Below are 19,004 nucleotides of genomic sequence, written 5' to 3' on the forward strand. Positions count from 1 at the left end.
AAAAAGGGTTTCACTATTGTTATCAAAGAAGATTCTATGAAGGTCATCTCTGGCGCACTTGTGGTAATGAAGGGCGTTCAAATGAGCAACAACTTGTATTATTATGATGGTAGCACAATTACTGGTGCAGCAGCAGTGGTTTCCAGTGATGATAAAGAGCTAGAAGCAACCAGATTGTGGCATATGCGGTTGGGGCATGCATGCGAAAAATCCTTGAAAGCTTTGGCGAGTCAAGGGTTATTGAATGGAGTTCGAACCTGCAAGTTAGATCTTTGTCAGCATTGTATCAAAGGGAAGCAGACGAGAGTGAAGTTTGGCACTGCAATCCATAATACCAAGGGTATTTTGGACTATGTTCACTCAGATGTATGGGGACCTTCCAAAACAATTTCGTTGGGGGGTAAATCCTATTATGTTACCTTTGTTGACGACTTCTCTAGAAGAGTGTGGGTGTACACTATGAAGTCGAAGGATGAAGTGTTGGGAATTTTTCTCATGTGGAAAAAGATGATGGAGACTCAGACAGGAAGGAAGATCAAATGTCTCCGATCAGATAATGGTGGAGAGTACAAAAGTGACCCTTTCATGAAAGTTTGTCAAGATGAAGGAATTGTCCGACACTTCACAATAAGAAATACACCACAACAGAATGGGGTGGCAGAATGGATGAATCGAGCTCTACTGGAGAAAGTTCGATGTATGTTGTCCAATGTTGGTTTGGGCAGACAGTTCTGGGCTGAGGCTGTAACATATGCTAGCCATCTTATTAATCGGTTACCATCATCTGCTATCAACGGCAAGACACCTTTAGAGGTGTGGCATGGAAAACCAGCTAAAGATTATAATTCCTTATGTGTGTTTGGTTCCACTGCATACTACCATGTTAAGGAATCAAAGTTGGATCCGAGAGCAAAAGAAGCAGTATTTATGGGCATTTCCTCTAGAGTCAAAGGATATCGCTTATGGTGCCGTGAGTCCAAGAAGATAATCTTTAGCAGGGATGTTACCTTTGATGAATCCACCATATTGAAGAAGGTAGAAGATAAGCAAGTAGATGGTACTCCACAGCAGGTGGAGGATACTTCCAAACAGGTGGAGTTTGAAGGAGGTAGAAAAATTGATCCAGCAATGGAATCTGATAGTCGTACTGTAGAAGGATCGGATGAAGAATGTGAGGTTCCAGCACAAGAACCGCCACAACAAGAGATGCCAATTGCATTGAGAAAGCCACATAGAAATAGAAAAAAGCCTGCTCGCTATGAAGATACGGTGGCTTGTGCATCTTCGGTTGAAGAAATTCCTACCTCTTATTCTGAAGATGTACAAAGCTCAGAAGATGAAAGATGGAGAAATGCTATGGATGAGGAGATGCAGTCCCTTGAAAAGAATCAGACATGGAAGCTAGCAAGTCTACCAAAAGGAAAGAAGGCAATTGGATGCAAATGGGTGTTTGCAATAAAGGAGGGATTTCCTGACAAGTCCAGTATTCGCTACAAGGCAAGGTTGGTGGCTAAAGGCTACGCTCAGAAGGAGGGAATTGATTACAATGAAGTATTTTCTCCAGTTGTAAAACACACCTCCATAAGAATATTGTTGGCTTTGGTAGCACAGTTTGATTTGGAACTAGTTCAATTAGATGTAAAGACTGCGTTTTTACATGGGGACTTGGAGGAGGAAATCTATATGACTCAGCCAGAGGGATACAAGATTCCTGGTAAGGAAAACTTAGTGTGCAAGTTGAGCAAATCATTGTATGGATTGAAGCAATCTCCAAGGCAGTGGTACAAGAGATTTGATAAGTTCATGATGGGGCAGAAGTACACTAGAAGCAAGTATGATCACTGTGTATATTTACGCAAGCTACAAGATGGATCATTTATTTATCTTCTCCTTTATGTCGATGATATGTTGATTGCGTCAAAAAATAAAGGAGATATAGAAAAATTGAAGGAACTGAATCAAGAATTCGAAATGAAAGATTTAGGTGAGGCTAAGAAGATTCTCGGTATGGAGATAAGCAGAAATAGGAAATTGGGGAGACTTTGTTTGACTCAAAAGCAATATCTGAAGAAAGTATTAAGACATTTTGGCATGGATGAGAAGACAAAATCAGTCAGTACTCCACTTGCTCCTCATTTCAAACTTAGTGCAATTCTATCTCTAGAAAGTGATGAAGAACGAGAACATATGTCAAATGTTCCATATGCGAATGCAGTTGGTAGCTTGATGTATGCGATGGTGTGTACAAGGCCCGACATTTCACAAGCAGTTGGAGTTGTGAGTAGGTATATGCATAATCCTGGCAAAGGACATTGGCAAGCTGTGAAATGGATTCTACGGTATATCCAACATACTGTGGATGTTGGTTTGGTGTTTGAGCGGGATGTGAAAGTCGGCGAATGCATAGTGGGATATTGTGATTCAGACTATGCCAGTGATTTGGATAATCGGCGATCAACTACTGGTTATTTGTTTACCATAGCGAAGGCACCAGTTAGTTGGAGGTCTACCTTACAGTCGACAGTTGCTTTGTCTACGACAGAGGCAGAGTACATGGCAGTTACAGAAGCTGTTAAGGAGGCCATTTGGCTTCAAGGGTTGCTAAAAGAGTTGGGAATCGGACAGAAGCATGTCAAAGTGCATTGTGACAGTCAAAGTGCTATTTATTTAGCAAAGAACCAAGTCTATCATGCAAGGACGAAGCATATCGATGTTCGTTATCATTTTGTAAGGGAAATTCTTGAAGCGGGTCAAATACAACTTCAAAAGATTCCGACCGCTGATAATCCCGCAGATATGGCAACGAAGGTGGTAACATCAATCAAGTTTCAACATTGTTTGGACTTGATTAATGTTATCTCTACTTGAAGTTGAAATTTGAAGACACTACTGAGTATAGGAAAGGATGGAGAGATAGTTTGGTTGATATTTCTTAGAAGATCGCCAAGGTGGAGATTGTAGAAAAAATGGCTCTCTTTTAAGAATGTCATAATGTTAGCCTAAAGGGAAGAAGAGGGATAGAGTATACTAGTTGTTCAAAGTCCCACATTGGAAAGTTATACTTTTGGGGGGAGTTTGGAACACTATATATTTGGGCTTGGGTTTTAGGCTTAAGGCACCCCACAACAAGTCTCCTCTAATTTCTAAGGCTTTGTTGTTTTCTCCTCCTTTCTCTATTGTAATTGCTCATTTGCAATAATATTTAGTAGTGTCTGGGGACGTAGGCAATATTGGCCGAACCTCGTTAAATTCCGGTGTTTTCTCTATCTGTTTTATGCTTTAGCTTTCAATTTGCTAGTCGTTTCCGCAACACACTCATCACATGGATGTTGCATTACACATACCAAGATACTTAAAAGGTACTATTGGTAGATGTGTCTTTTATGCTGGATGGGTTGTGTGCAAATGTTATAGGAGATCTATAACATGGTACTGCGACTTTATTGGGAGTTCAATGATATCTTGGAAAATTAAGAAACAAAATGCAGTGAGTAAATCATCTGCTGAATTCGAATGCACAAGTTTATCCACCACAGCTCGTGAAATCAAATGGTTTTCTTTTCTTTCGAAGGAATTTCGAATTTCATTTCAATTGCAAATATCAGTGTTTTGTAATAACACACCAGCTATATATAGCAATAACAACTAATCTCATCGATCATGAAAGGACTAAGCATTTCAACATTGATACCCACTTCATCAGAGATTACATTGATGTAGGTGTTATTGTCACATCTCACATATATTTACCACAGCTCAACTTGTAAGTTATTCACCAAGCCAATATCAAGCTCTCTCCTCAATCTCCTTAATCTCCATTAATTTGTACCAACTTTTATCTAAATATATTGTGTCACCTAAATAAAAAAGAGTGTCAAAGTCACAAATTTAAATGTGTGATCCAAATATTAAACACATGATAAAAAAAAAAAGAAACCATATATTTTTTAGAATTTTTATATAATTTTAAAAATAGTAGTAGTGTTTTATTAGAATCAATAAATAGAGGAATAAAATAATAGAAAAAGGAAATGACAATGTTTTGAGGGTAGCATAGAAGAAAGTCATAGGAAGCAAGGCGAAGAGCCGGCTGTCCTAAGACTTAAAGCACAGCCATTTGCTTATTTTCCTAAATTTTTCATATTTTCTCTGCAAAAATGGGTGATTCAATATTAGGCAAATGGTGTTTCAGTGCATTAGTTTTTATGGCAATAATGGCCACCACAACTCAAGCTGGGAACATCTCCATTACCATTGTTGAATCTGCTAAGGCCACTGGAGCTGGTAATTTATTACTAACTTAAAGATCTTCTACTTTTAGAATCTAATTGCTTAAACTAGATCTCGACTCTGAGTAACTTTAATAGGGGAAGGTATGTGTGAGCCTTGAATCGAGAAATCGAATAAACTATTAAAAAAAATGTCTGTTATATTTGTTGATTATTGCAGTTTGCTTAGATGGAAGCCCACCAGCTTACCATTTAGAAAAGGGTTCTGGTACTGGTATTGATAACTGGCTCGTTAACATGGAGGTTAGTTTTACTACTTATATTTGTTTCTAATTTAGTTGTCGGATTTCAAAACAGTATAATTTTAACCCAATGATCCATTAACGTTGTAATTTCAAGTTTCGGTAATAAAAGATAAAAAAAATGATTTTGTTTGTGCAATTTCATATTCTTTTTATGTTCCAATCTCTCTCCAAACAAAAGATACGAACTAAATTTGTAACTTATACCATAACATAAAAAATGTTAAAATTTTATCCTGCAATTTTGAATCATTAAGGGAGCGTTTGCTTCGGGGTCTTTAGGAATGGGAATGGGAATGAGAATGAGAGGGTTTCATTTTCTATGTTCTTGTTTGTTTTAAAAAAAAAAACTCATTCTCTTTACCCATTTTAGATTATGGATTTGCCCCACTTTAGGTTAAATCACATCACCTCAAGCCCGGTAGGAAATTGGATTCTCTTTACCCCCATTCCGTTTCCTAAACATATCCAAACATATAGGTGAAATTAATGCTTATTGTTTCCTTTTCCTTTACCCCTGGGAACCAAATGCTCCCTAACTGTTTACGGAGCAATTTTGCACTTCAAGAAATTTAAGCAGCTGGATTTTGATGAACATAACAGGGAGGAGGATGGTGTGATGATATAGTGAGCTGTATGGAAAGAAAAGACACATTTAAAGGGTCTTCTTTGAAAATGAACAAGACTATGGATTTTTCTGGCATTCTTGGCAGCAAGCAAGCTGCTAATCCTGGTAATTATATATAAATTGGGTCCATTTATTTCTAATTATTCTATTAATTACTTTATAATTTTAGTTTTTATTTTAATAAAAATGCAGACTTTTACAACTGGAATAGAATAAATATCAAGTATTGTGATGGCTCTTCCTTCACTAGTGATGTTGAAGCTGTGGATCCTGTAAGCTCCAAATCAATCCTCGCTTTTCGTCTCAAAGTCGTGTTATGTATACTATGAATGCTAGAAAAATGATAATCGCATCAATCATGTCGTGTCAGTGGGTTTATGGTATCAATTTAATTAAAGAATGGTGATTTTTTGTGTATCAGAAAACTAATCTACATTTCAGAGGAGAAAGAGTGTGGCGAGCTGTTATTGATGATCTATTGGCACAAGGCATGAAAAATGCTAAAAATGTATGTTTTTTCAATCAAATTTCTTCTTATTTTTTTAATTTTTTTAGAAGTTTCGTAGATAATTTTTGTTTCGGATTTAAAATTGCAGGCTATTCTTTCTGGGTGTTCGGCTGGCGGATTAGCAGCAATATTGCATTGTGATAAATTCAATGCTCTCCTACCACCATCTGCTAATGTTAAATGTGTATCTGATGCTGGTTATTTCATTCACGGGTAATTAACTAATCTAATCCTAATTAATTAGTATATGAAAAATCTTAAACATTGATGTGTTCTTTTCCAGAATGGATGTAGCCAAAGGATTTGAAATTGGAAATTTCTTCAGCCGAGTCATCGCGTTACATGTAATTTCACTGTCATTTATTCTCATTTTAAGATACATTTTTGCTCCATTTTACAAGTATTATATTCATGTTTTTGGTATAGGGATCCGCAAAGAGTTTGCCTGCATCTTGCACTTCTAAAAACAAGCCAGAATTGGTAAGTAATGGGAACAGAAATCGAAACGGACACTGAGAAACGTTATTTTTAAATAATATACAAGTTCAGCGATTCTTACAGTGATAATGTTCGTTGTTGTTGTTGTTGCTGCAGTGTTTCTTCCCACAATATGTGGCTCAGACAATGCAAACACCGCTTTTCGTGCTGAATTCGGCTTATGATTTCTGGCAGGTTAGTGAAATTGTGAAGCAATTAAGTTAAAACGGGGTTAGATTAACGATGTTTTTGTGGTTACTAATTAATTAGTATGATGATTCAGATTTTGAATATTTTTGCGCCAAGAGCTCTGGATAAAAACGGAGTATGGAAGGCTTGTAGACTTGACTTGGAGAAATGCTCTCCTAACCAACTTCAATATGTTCAAGGTGATTATCACAGCCTTATAAAAGTGATAAATTATTTTTTATTATTATATCTGACACACTCTTTCACGTAAATGTCCATTGAATTTGAAACATGTACAACACATACTTTAATTATTGGTTTTTTAGCTTGGTATCAGAGTTTGTTGAACCAATTAAATATTGGTATCTAATATTATTTAAATTTTGTTAAATAATAGCATTCAGGGGACAGTTCTTAAATGCACTAAACAGTGGAGCTGGAAGCAAACCAGGAAATGGATATTTCATAGACTCATGTTATGTACATTGCCAATCTGAATCTGCAGCTGTCTGGTTGGCTGATAAGTCGCCCATTATTAATAATACGGTATTTTTATTTTATTTTATACAAATTTTTCATTATAGAAATTTTACAATCAAATAACATAACTTGTATATCTCTACTTCTTAACATCAATCATCTCCTGTAAATTATTATATATAGTTTTTTTTTAATTAGTCGAGTATATTATACCTGATGTAAGTAAAAATTCTTTATATTTTCCTACATATGTTTTTAAAAATATTCTAATAATTGCATTTAGTTTTTCCTTTTTCAGAAAATTGGAGAGGCAATTGGGGATTGGTTTAATAATAGAGTGGTGTCTCGGAAGATCGATTGCCCATATCCTTGCAACCCAACTTGTCCCAAAATTGTATTTAATTAATAATATGTATTAATCTATACTATATTTAATAGCGGAAGCATAGAGAAATGAGGAGAAGTGTTTTGAAGGCTTTTTTGATGAGGTGTCAATGTAATAAAAAATCAAAATTAAAAAAAAATTAATTAATTAAAAACGACAGATTTATATTTATAATATATTAAATAATTACTAGCCTATTAATTAAAATAATAAATAATAAAATAATAAAAGAAAGTAAGAGTTACAGAAAGATGAAAATATACAAAGCAAAGAAAAAGGCTTAATAAATACATCATTTGTCCTCTGAACTTGTCCAAAATGGTTGATTGGCCCTCTGAACTTTCAAAGTGTCTTGACAGCCCCCTGAACTTGCATAAAATGTTCAGTTAACCTCCTGAACTTGCGTAAAATGTAATCAATTAATTATTCAGTTGTAAAAAAATAAGTCAAATGCGGAAGATATGTTACACGTGTCTTAGAATATTATTGCATACTTCTCAAAATAGATTAAAACACGTTAAAAAAGAATTTCTTACTTATTCAACTATAAAACATTTTCTTTTCTAATATTATAATCGCATACCCCGACCTTGGACGTTTTGCTTTTTTAAGATGCGTGCAACATATCTTTCACATTTAACTTACTTTTTTATAACCGAGTGATTAGTTGATTACATTTTATGCAAGTTCAGGGAGCTAACTGGACATTTTATGCAAGTTCAGGGAGCTATCGAGACTCTTTGAAAGTTCAGGGGGCCAATCAACCATTTTGGACAAGTTCAGGGGGCAAATGATGTATTAAGCCCAAAGAAAAATTCAAAAGTCACAAATAAACATTTATATAAAGCATGATAGATAGTATTTCACCATTATATTCATTGGCAATGATAAATAATATTATATTTCAGAAGGTAATTATTCGATGTTTTTTCTTATGTTGTAGTTATGTTGTTCTCAATTGTATTGTTGTTTTTTTTGTAATAGTTGTTTTATTTTTATTAAACAATAGTTGTCATAGTTTCATCTTGTAACATCTTGGAGAGTCGGTTCTAATATCAATTGTAACATCTTAGTCCAATACCATGTAGACATTGTCCGTTTTGGTCCAAATCCAACATCTTGGCCTCCGGGCTTTAAAACATGTCTGCATGTATTGGATTCTCATCTTACTAATAAGTGCTAGTCACTCTCTCCCCATTTCCAATGCGGAATTCAGTTCATTCATGCCCTATCATGATCCCTTAGGGCCGCTCCTTGCTCAGGTTTTTTACCCCGACGCCACCCACTCTGGACCGGGTCGTTACAGGCTCTGTACCAATAGAGATGATGAAAAGGCTCTTAATGATTTGAAGAGCCACTAATAGGCTACTGGAGTTGATTTTTACTCTCCCTCCTCCAATTTTAACTTTCTAAGAGGTTGTTAGAGATGCTTTAACACTTCAAAGTCAAGTAGGACCTTAAACTATCAAAATTATCAATTGAGTCATCAACCTATCCTAACATGATAAAATGTGACTATTTGACATGGATTATAATGATCTCTGTGTTGGCTCATAATGAGTTTGGGGAATAGGATTTGAAACTGTTCAATCGAATGATTTTCAATTGAGACTCATTTGATGATTTTTACTTAGGATAAAGACTCGGTTGATGATTTTTGCTTAGTTCAGAAATCTAATTGATGATTTTGATAGTTTAAGGTCCTAATTAATTTTGAAACTTTAGTTTAGGAAGCCAAACGAGTATTATACTAAAAAATAATAAGAGGCGGGATTATTTTATATTTTTACTCTTTTACGAAATTACTTTCTCTCAATAATTTTCTCTCATTTTACAAAAATTCTCGTGGTTTAAAAGTTTGCAAACGTGGGTCTGTATTTTATAAATTTTGCAGTTAAAACAATATGTAAATTAATTTTTCGGCCAAACAATATTTGTAGTTTAGTTAATTTATAAAGTTAAATCGTGTATTTGAGATAATTTACAAAGTCGGTTTTTTTAATTGCTTCAAATCGCTCCTTTTTAGAGTAAATAGTCATGACAAAAGTTCTTGAAGAAATGACCGAATTTGTAAACTATAAAAAAAAACACATAGCCGTGTTTGCGAACTTTCAAACTACGAAAATTGCCTATGCAAATCGGATAAACCACAAGAATTATTTTTATATTTTTCCCCTTTTTTGAACTACTTTTTAAAGAACCTATTTGGTCTAAGGATAAATTACAAAACTATCCCAATTGAGAGACACATTTACATATTTAGATTCATTACACCAGCTCTTACCAATCTAAGTTAACTTTCCGGAAATACCTTTAGTATATATAATATCATTTAACATATTTTGTGCGGGACATAATTTATGCGAAGACAACTGCGTAGCAATTTTGTGCGATTTTTACAGTGTTTTTTGGTGTATTTTTTCTACGATTCAATGGCAAAGGTCAGAAAGAAAGTATAAAGGAAACATGAAAACAAAAATACTTCGCAATTGAAGCAACTACGAAACATAAGATAAATTGTCTTCGCAGTTCTTGCAATCCCTTCGCATTGAACGCAAGCAGAGCAAATTGAAATGACTTATATGAATTTACTTCGCAGTTACTTCCACTGCGAGGTCTTCGTAGTGGAAGCAACTGCAGAGCAAATTCAATTGACAATTTACTTCACAGTTGCTTCCACTATGGAAGATTTTCATGACCGTAAAATTATCTTCTTGCTGAAATAAGAGGATTTCTAACATTCAACCACGCAAATATATCTCAAATAAGTTTCTAACACAACTCTAACCCTAATAAGGTCTTAAATCACTAGAAAACTAAACCCAAAAATCGCAGCAAAAATCGTAAAAAAAAATGTAGGAAAAATCGCACCACAAAATCATTCTGCAGTTGTCTCCATACAAATTATGTTCCGCACAAAATATATTAAGTGATAGTATATATACCAAGTGTATTTCAAAAACAAGTTAACTTTGAAAGTTTCTAATTTGATAGGAGATGTTGTACTGAGTTTAAATATGTAAATAAGCTTTCCAATTAGGCCAATTTTACCATTTACCCTTGTACATTTAGTAGCTATTAGTAATTGTTAATTAGTGTATGATAAAATTAAAATAATAATTGATGTTAGAATGTAAAATGAAAATTTTTTTATTTTCTTGTTCCTACCAAAAAAAATGTAAAATGAAAATTGTTTCAATCAAAATATAATTGAATTATGGAATACAAAAAAAATATATAAATATAAATATAAATATAAATAATACTAAACTCCATAAGAACAATCCAGTTATCAATCCCAGTACCTGAAGCCTTTTCCATGAAGTAAGCTGGCGGACTTCCATCTAAACAAACTGTCAATTAACAAACAAATTAATATAAAGGGAAAATTACAAAACTAGGTCAAATGGGAGGCCCATTTACATATTTAACCCATTTACTCAACCTATTATATATCTAGACTCCTTTTGTGTGACTTTCCAAAAATACCCCCAATATTTACGCGCGGCTCGCCCCATCCCGTCTGACTTCGCATATTCCATACTATGCGAAGTCTGCGAAGTAAATGTTTGGGTTTGCTTGATGAATTTAGTTCGCATATGCGAAGCCTGGATGTGTTTTGAAGCTAATTCGCGAAGTGGTATATAACAAAAAAGGGCAAACAACAACGAATTCTAACATTAAAATCATAACATTATCAAAATTTACAACAAAATTGCCGCAATAACAACATTAAAATCACAACAACAACAAAAATTACAACAAGATTGCCACAATAAACTCCTAACAAATCACTTCATAATACATAGGCTACTATTCACTAAGATTGCCACAATAAACTCCTAACAAATCACTTCATTATACATAGGCTACTTTTCACTACAGATGGATGGATGTCTCACGACACATAGGCGCTTATTAACCACTGAGGAATGGACATGTTCCACGGTGTAGACTTTTATTCACAACTGATGGTTGGAAGTCCATGCATTTTTGAATGGATGTCTCTCATGGCACCCTAACACACCAGCTTCCAGGAATGAATATTACGTATTCAACCACCTTCAGAAAAATTTAATCGTGTTAGTCAGAAAAAATGAAGATTTGGCTTCGCGAAACGATGATTCGCTAAGTATGCGAACATAAATGTGCAAGGAAGATGGTGATTTTACTTAGCGAAACAATTATTTCGCGACATCCGCGAGGAGGAATGTGACGCTCTGACTTCGCGAAAGAATGATTTCGCGGAGTCTGCGAGGAAAAATGTGATGCTCTGATTTCGCGAAACGATGATTTTGCGGAGTCTGCGAGAGAAATTTATCGAATTACCTCGCAAACTTCGTGTAATCAGCGTTTCGCGAAGTGAAATCGAAAAATTTCTCCCCAAAGACCTCGCGATAACCGCATATGCTAAGTGGATTTATGGGGAAAACGCAGAAAAAACAGTATATACTTACATTTTTTGATGAACCCAATATGATAAACTGAGAAAAACGATGAATATAACGTAGAACCACCATTTCTTCGAACGAGCAGGAAATGGAAGATGAAGAACCATGACTTCGTTTTCTAGGATTAGGAAGTTGCAGAATCAAGAGATGAAGAGAGGAAGAAGAGAAATTCATTGTGATTTGGAGAAATGAAGCAGATTTCGTGCAATTTAAAGGAAGATAGGAAGATCAAAAGTCTTAGAATCATTAATGGAGGAGCTGCCACCGTTTCGCGCAATCAAGGAGAAGAGGAGAGAGAACGTTCGCGTAAGGGAGGAAGTGGGAAGGTTAGGGGTATTAAGGGAAAGTCACACAAAATGAGTCTAGATATGTAGTAGGTTGAGTAAATGAGTTAAATATGTAAATGGACCTCCCATTTGACCTAGTTTTGTAATTTTTCCTAATATAAATCTCAATTACAGAATGTAATTAATTAAGGAGGTTGATCAAATTGTTTTGTTAATGCAATTAGACAGAGTAAACAATTTTTTGTTTAAAATAAATTTCAGTTTTTCTTTTTTAAATCTATGCACTTTGATTAACAAAAACATAAATTAGAAATAAAAAAGAATTATGAAGTGGAATAATATAATCATAGTAATGGGAATATTTTCTATTAATATTGCTTGTGTTTTAATAACTACAAGTAAACAAATTAGAAAATAACACCATTGTCCTGATCTTAAATCGACCATTTTTTTAATATAATTTTACTATGAAATAATTAAAAAAATAAATAAATAAATCCGATTTTTTTTTTTTAAGGAAAGAGTATTAATTAAATATGAATCCGAAGGTTGTTTCAAAAAAAAAAAAAAAAAATCCGAAGGTAATGCATATTTATACATACATGCTTCTAACTGAAATTAGAAAACTTGCTGAAGATCCGCTCAAACTTTTCCTTTTGAGGTAAACAATATTTAATTTCCATCAAAAAAAATAATATTTAATTAAGGGTGTTATTAAACATAGCCTCAATTTCCCACCTCTAGCCCCGTGAAAGGACGAAAATACCCTTTTAGGCTTTGAGGTGGGAAATGGAGGAAAAATACCTCTCCCGGCACGCGGGCGTGAGATAATCACGCCTCACCACGTGGTGAGGCGTGAGGTAATCACGCCTCACCACAGGGTGAGGCGTGAGGCTATCACGTCCGCACCTACGGTGAGGCATGATTACCTCACGCCCGCATGAAGAAATCCCCAAAAAAATTTGTTGATGATTGTGGTTAACTCGAATTAACCGTTTAGAAATAAAAATTACGGCATTTTAACTCGGATTATCCTTTAACAAATAAAATTTAACAACATAAACATTAAAATAAAAATTAATAAACATAAAAGAGTACATATAATATCAAAAGTGTTAAAATGTAATAAAAGAGTACACTACTGGTCGGGCGTGATGTTCTTACGCCGGAACCACAGGTCGGGCGTGATGTTCATACGCCTGACTGCGATTTCAAAGAAACTCCCACAGATCCAAAAACGAAGCGTAAATCAATAAAAAAAAAAACATAAATCATATTATTTTGGCTTTCCCTTTTCGTCCTCTGTCACCATCCATGATTTGGTTCAAAAATTAGTCCGGATTTGATCGAAGAGTCTTTAGGGTTCTTGAGAGGTATTGTCTTTTTTCATTTTTTGTGCAAAGGGTAGTTCGGTCAATTCCCGAGGCTAGAGGTAGGAATTTGTGGCTAGATATAGTAATTCACTTAATTAATCAAGGGATAGGATACGAAATGTATCATCCTTAACTTTTTCTTTAAAAATTGGGATAGGATATGAAATTTAGTCTTTTTCATATTATTTAAGGAGAGTAACCTTATCAATGGGTATCATGGGCCGGGTTGGACCGAGCTCTGATTAGATCTTGATATGAAGTTTATAAATTTATATTTTGTGTAGCTATTATATATTTAAATGTAACGATTTATTGTAAATGTTAATAGTTTGTCACTATTTTGTGTGCTTTTATTGTTTTTAAGAAGTTACTACCCAATCAAGGTGTTTATGCATGAAGAAATCAAGATTCATAGCTTTTTGGAGTATTGCTAAAAACTGTTGTCGCGAGTGAAACAAGGGATTGCTTAAATGTGATAATATGGTATTATCTTGGGTATTAGAATCTATTTCTAAAGATTTAGTTAATTCATTTCTCTATGTTAAAACTGCTTGAAAATTATGGATCAAGCTAGAACAACATTTTGAGGAAATGATGCAAGCATCTTCTTCAAGGATTCGAGTCTCATCAAAAGAAGTCGTGTGAGATATGAAGCAAGGACGAACTCGTGGAGAAACTACTCAAATTTATCCCCACACGGCATGTCACACACCAACACGTCGTTTGGAGCTCAAGCCAAATTCTGGACAGCCCCTAAGTTGTGCCACACTACGTGTGCCCTGCCCACACGTCATGTGACACTGACGAGCTGAAGACCATACGCCGCGCGGCATGGATTTACAGTCAAAAGTGGCTATGCGATAGGAAGGACAAAATCTACCAAAATTCTGATTTTTTGTTAATTACTGTTTCTACCACCCTTTATTTACTATCTTGCCATCTAAATGCAATTCCATAAATGCCAGTTTATCATCCCCTATTTTCCACCCATCTTATCCCTATCTTTCCTTAATGACTTGTAATCCTAGCTAGGTTAGTTTGGTCTTTTACTTTTAATTGAGAGAGCTATATAAGCCTCTTTATTGTAACAAGGGATAAGGTGCAAAAATACTCCTAACATTTACGACCAGAAGAAACTTTACCCATAACGTCTAAAATGATGCAATTTTATCCCTAACGTTGGCGGTCAAGAGCAATTTTACCTCTAACATTGTCAAGTTGGGTCAATTTGAAAAATAATTCATCAAACTGCCTTCTCGGTCATGAATATTGTCATTTACACTTCATATGTAAGTCATTTTTATCACTCATTAGTAACAGATCATAAACATATGATTAGACGTGAAAAAAAATTTAAAAATATATTATCTATTATTTGAGTTGGATAAAAAAATTTAAAATATTTCGCCAAATTTATAAATATTAATCTCCAAGTCTATTATTAAATCACAGAAAATATAAATCTTTTTTTAAATGAAATTATATGCAATTGGTGTAGAATAAGCGATAAAAATAGGGGTGGGCAAAAAAACCGGTCAAACCGGTAACCGAACCGAAAACTGATAATCCGAACCGGAAAAAATGGTTAACCGAACTGGTGGTTTTCTTAATGGTTAAAAAAATATATAGGTACCGGTTTCGGTTTCGGGTTAGAGTTTCAAAAACCGTGGTTAACGGTTAACCGAACTTGTGGTTTTTTTAATGGTTAAAAAAATATATAGGTACGGGTTTCGGTTTCGGTTTCGGGTTAGAGCTTCAAAAACCGCGGTTAACGGTTAACCGAACCGTTTAATAAATATAATTTTTTTAAAAAAAATTAATATATAATTATATAACATAAATTATAAGATTAAAAAAAGTCTTTAACGTAGAGTATAACGTATATTAATATAAATAAATAACATGGATTATACTTGAATGTAAACTTGATGTATTAATGTTGTAATAAGTACTTTGACGAAATATTATTTACATTTCTTTATGTTTTAAAATTTGATGGATTGTTTTTTAATTCGGTACTTATGTTTGAATTATGAACTTTTATATGAATTCGTTTCGTTTGAATTTTTTGAAATTATGTGTATTTTAATATTGTTTAAAAATTTAGGTTTGGGTAAAAATTATGGTTAACCGTTGATTTTTGGTTAACTGGTGAGAATTTGTTAAAAACCGTTAATCGAAAAACCTAACCAAAATTAATGGTTAACCGGTTGTATGGTTAACCGATCGATATGGACCGGTTTCGGTTTGGATGGTTAAAAAACCGTTGATAACGGTTCGGTTAATTTTTTTGCCTAATGGACTGGTTAACCGAACCGTGCCCACCCCTAACAAAATATGTGTTTTATAATAATGTCTGAAATTGACCCAACTTGTCAACCTTAAGGGTAAAATTGCTATTGGCAGCCAACTTTAAGAGTAAAATTGTACCATTTTAGACGTTAGGGGTAAAATTGCTCTGTAAACTTTTTGAAGCTTTTGTTAAGGTTTTATACCTTCAACAATGGAGGATTGATGATTTACTACGTACCAGAAAGCTAATGGTCTATTAATCTATCAGCTTAGGAAGGAATTGGATTCATTAGTGCAAGGCACTATGAATGCGTGTATGTATTACACAAAATTGAAGAAGCTTTGGGAGGATCTTGCTGACTTAAATCCCATTCTTGTTTATGAATATGGAGTTGCTATGAGGAAACAAGTGGAAATGATGGAAGTTGATCATCTTATGCAGTTCCTTATGGGATTGAATGATTCTTATGATAACATTCGAGACCAAATTCCCATGTTAGATTCATTACCTTCTGTGAATAAGGCTTATGCTATGATTAAGAAAATGAAGAGGCAAACGCAAAATATAGGAGGCATTGAGAAGTTAGAAATTGCTAACTTGGCTTTCAACAAATCTACACCAACATATTACAAATCAAAGGAAGAAATGATTTGTTCTTTCTGCAATAAGCATGGCCACTTGAAAGAAACTTGTTTCAAGATTAAGGGATACCCTGTATTGACAAGATTAGCTTAATAAGCATGGCCACTTGAAAGAAACTTCTTTCTAGCTTAACAAGATTAGCTTTACTACAGGACCAGAAGATTAATGATGTGCTGGCTGTAGGACTTTTTGAAGATGGATTGCACAAGCTCACCAAGAAGTCATTTCAACATGAAGTTTTATTGCACTTTATTCATAATAAAGTAGTTATGAATGTTGTTGATTCTAGTAATGATGCCAGGAAAGTAGATTCAAATTTGATGTGGCATTATTGATTGGGACATGTTTTTTTTTTTTTTGGATGTCAGACATTAATATAAGATAAATGATTGAGTCTTAACTATCATTTCGAACTTTTAGTTCAATCGGTTTCATGACATGGTATCCTAGCCTCTAGGACCAAACGGTCGAGGGTTCGAGTCCCGGCTACCTCATTAATGTGTGGAATTAAAAACATATGGCGGGATGGGTAACATGTTTTTATAATTATTGATCGGAGAGAGTCGGACATAGGACCTCTCAAATAGAAGTAAACATCATTAATCATCCCATCTACCTTCAAACATTGAAAATAATACTACATAGAGTTAATATAATTCTATCCAAAATATTACCAGACACCATTACTTAAAAAAAAAAATTCAATTCTCCGGCCGTCTGCCGAGGCTCGAGCAAAAGACTTGTCCATACACACCTCAGCAAAATGGTGTGGTAGAAAGAAAACACAAACACTTATCAGCGTTATAACGCATCAACTATAGCAATAACAACTAATCCATTGATCATAAAAGGATTAAGCATTTCGATATTAATATCCACTTCATGAGAGATTGTTTTGATAGAGATTTTATTGAAAGATCCAGAGGTTGAACGGGCGGATCATCATACTAGAAAGATTGTCAACAAGCATATCAAGGTATAAAACAATTCCTAGCAGAACCACCCTTGATGAGCAGACCAATCTGAAGGGGAGACCTGCATTTGTATCAATCTGTCATGGATAAAGCTATGTGCACCGTGGTTATTCAAGAAGAAAAAGGTCAGCAGTTCTCCATCTATTATGTTAGCAAAATGTTGAAGGATGCAGAGACAAGATATTCGAAGCTAGATAAAACGGCTCCCACGGTTGTGACAACATCCATCCGCGTTAAACCATAGCTCCAAGTATAACCTCAACATGATCAAGATCAAGAGCCGGCTTCACCATCACGATTCAACATTGAACACATGGATGATGAGATTGAAAGGCGAGTACATGTCGCTCTAGATAGACAAGAGAACAATTCAGAAAGATACGCCATCCAGTTAATAGGAATTCGCCATTCACAGCGCGGATCATGGGGTACGAGGCGGAAAAAACGATTAAAGCTTCCAACTTGCCACAATATAAAAGAAAAGAATCAATATAAGCGGGACATTACATATCCTGAACCCAAAGGAGGGGAGCATGTAACCGTTGGAAGAAACGCCAAAGCGTACTACAGGTTGGCCACCACACTGAAGCTTGCTGGGAGCTGGCAAACTAGATAGCTTTGTCTAGAATAACAAATAACAAGATGACAAGCAGAAGACAGATCCCAAAAATAAATTCAAAAGTGTCATTAATGTCATAGCAGATGGACCAGTGTATCAGCCACCCGTGGAAAAAGCAAAAATATCCGCTCTGGATAAAACATCCCTCCATTGCTCCTTTTGCAGAAACAGGTCCAGTAATCTCTCCACATGCAGATGCATTGGTAGTAACAATGGAGATTCAAGGATGGGAGATAAAATAAAGCGAGTAAAGACACGGGCAGTTCTCGCAATGTCATCACCAAAGGTGCATTCGCCAAACTAAAGGTTGATCCGATCCAAATAGAAACAACCATTGTTGACATCATTGGAGTGACGGGTCACACTATCCAGACCAAGGGCCAGAGGTTGCAGCCCTAATTTCCATCCGTCGTCTGACAATGTACATTCCCACCAGCAAAGGAGGAGTAATGATTAGCGGGAACCAAAAGGTGGCTAAAGAGACTTATACTCGGCGTCACTATCAATCCGCCCACAATCCAAAGAGGACGAAGGTGAGAAATATTAACTTGTCACTACAGCTTTGGGCGACACAGAAACGCTCCTTATTGCTGATGGAAAGCGGGTGCGGATCGCCAAAGGATTAAAACTTGAGATCAAAGAGGATGTTAAAAAAGTTCTCATTGAGTCTGAAAGCGTATTTACATAGGAGAATGAGATCCCCACATGAGTAAGCCCAGATGTGATTACTCATAAGTTAAACATCATTGAGGATGCGGTTCTAGTTGCTCAGAAAAGACGGAACCATGGGCCTAAAAATCAGTATTTTTACATATTCTTATATGTGCATTAAACTGTTATAGTATCCTATATTTTATAATTTATTCTTTCTCGCCATACTTCTTATATTCATTTGCCTAGCTTTTAGTGCTGATATACGCCCAGTGGCTGGCGAATGAAAAGTTCCACAGGTGGATCAATTACCTCAAAGATAGGACAATTGATCCCATCACGGGCGGATCCCCTTTCCATAAAGATAAGAAGCACAGACCCTCAGGAGCTTTCAAATGAGCTCAACTCTCTCCTCAAAGACAGGAAAAGGATTGACCACCATCAAAAGCGGGATAAAATCGTCTCAAACATGAGATCATTACACCCTCAACTTTCTCCTCAAAGATAGGAGAACAC

The 19,004-nt window shown here is 35.1% G+C and overlaps 1 protein-coding gene across 1 annotated transcript; it reads left to right on the forward strand.

Annotated features, from left to right (window-relative positions):
• Positions 1 to 4,157: 4,157 nt before the first annotated feature.
• On the forward strand, positions 4,158 to 16,579 carry LOC136233604 (pectin acetylesterase 7-like). Its single transcript, XM_066023334.1, has 14 exons — positions 4,158 to 4,284; positions 4,450 to 4,532; positions 5,135 to 5,264; positions 5,352 to 5,431; positions 5,581 to 5,667; positions 5,756 to 5,880; positions 5,951 to 6,011; positions 6,094 to 6,147; positions 6,262 to 6,339; positions 6,428 to 6,533; positions 6,731 to 6,879; positions 7,112 to 7,207; positions 15,870 to 16,316; positions 16,397 to 16,579. Exons 1-14 carry the CDS (start codon positions 4,158 to 4,160, stop codon positions 16,577 to 16,579), a joined length of 1,806 nt encoding a protein of 601 aa, XP_065879406.1.
• The last annotated feature ends 2,425 nt before the right edge of the window (positions 16,580 to 19,004 follow it).

Source organism: Euphorbia lathyris, chromosome 6 (assembly GCF_963576675.1).
Source record: "Euphorbia lathyris chromosome 6, ddEupLath1.1, whole genome shotgun sequence".
Taxonomy (NCBI): Eukaryota; Viridiplantae; Streptophyta; class Magnoliopsida; order Malpighiales; family Euphorbiaceae; genus Euphorbia; species Euphorbia lathyris.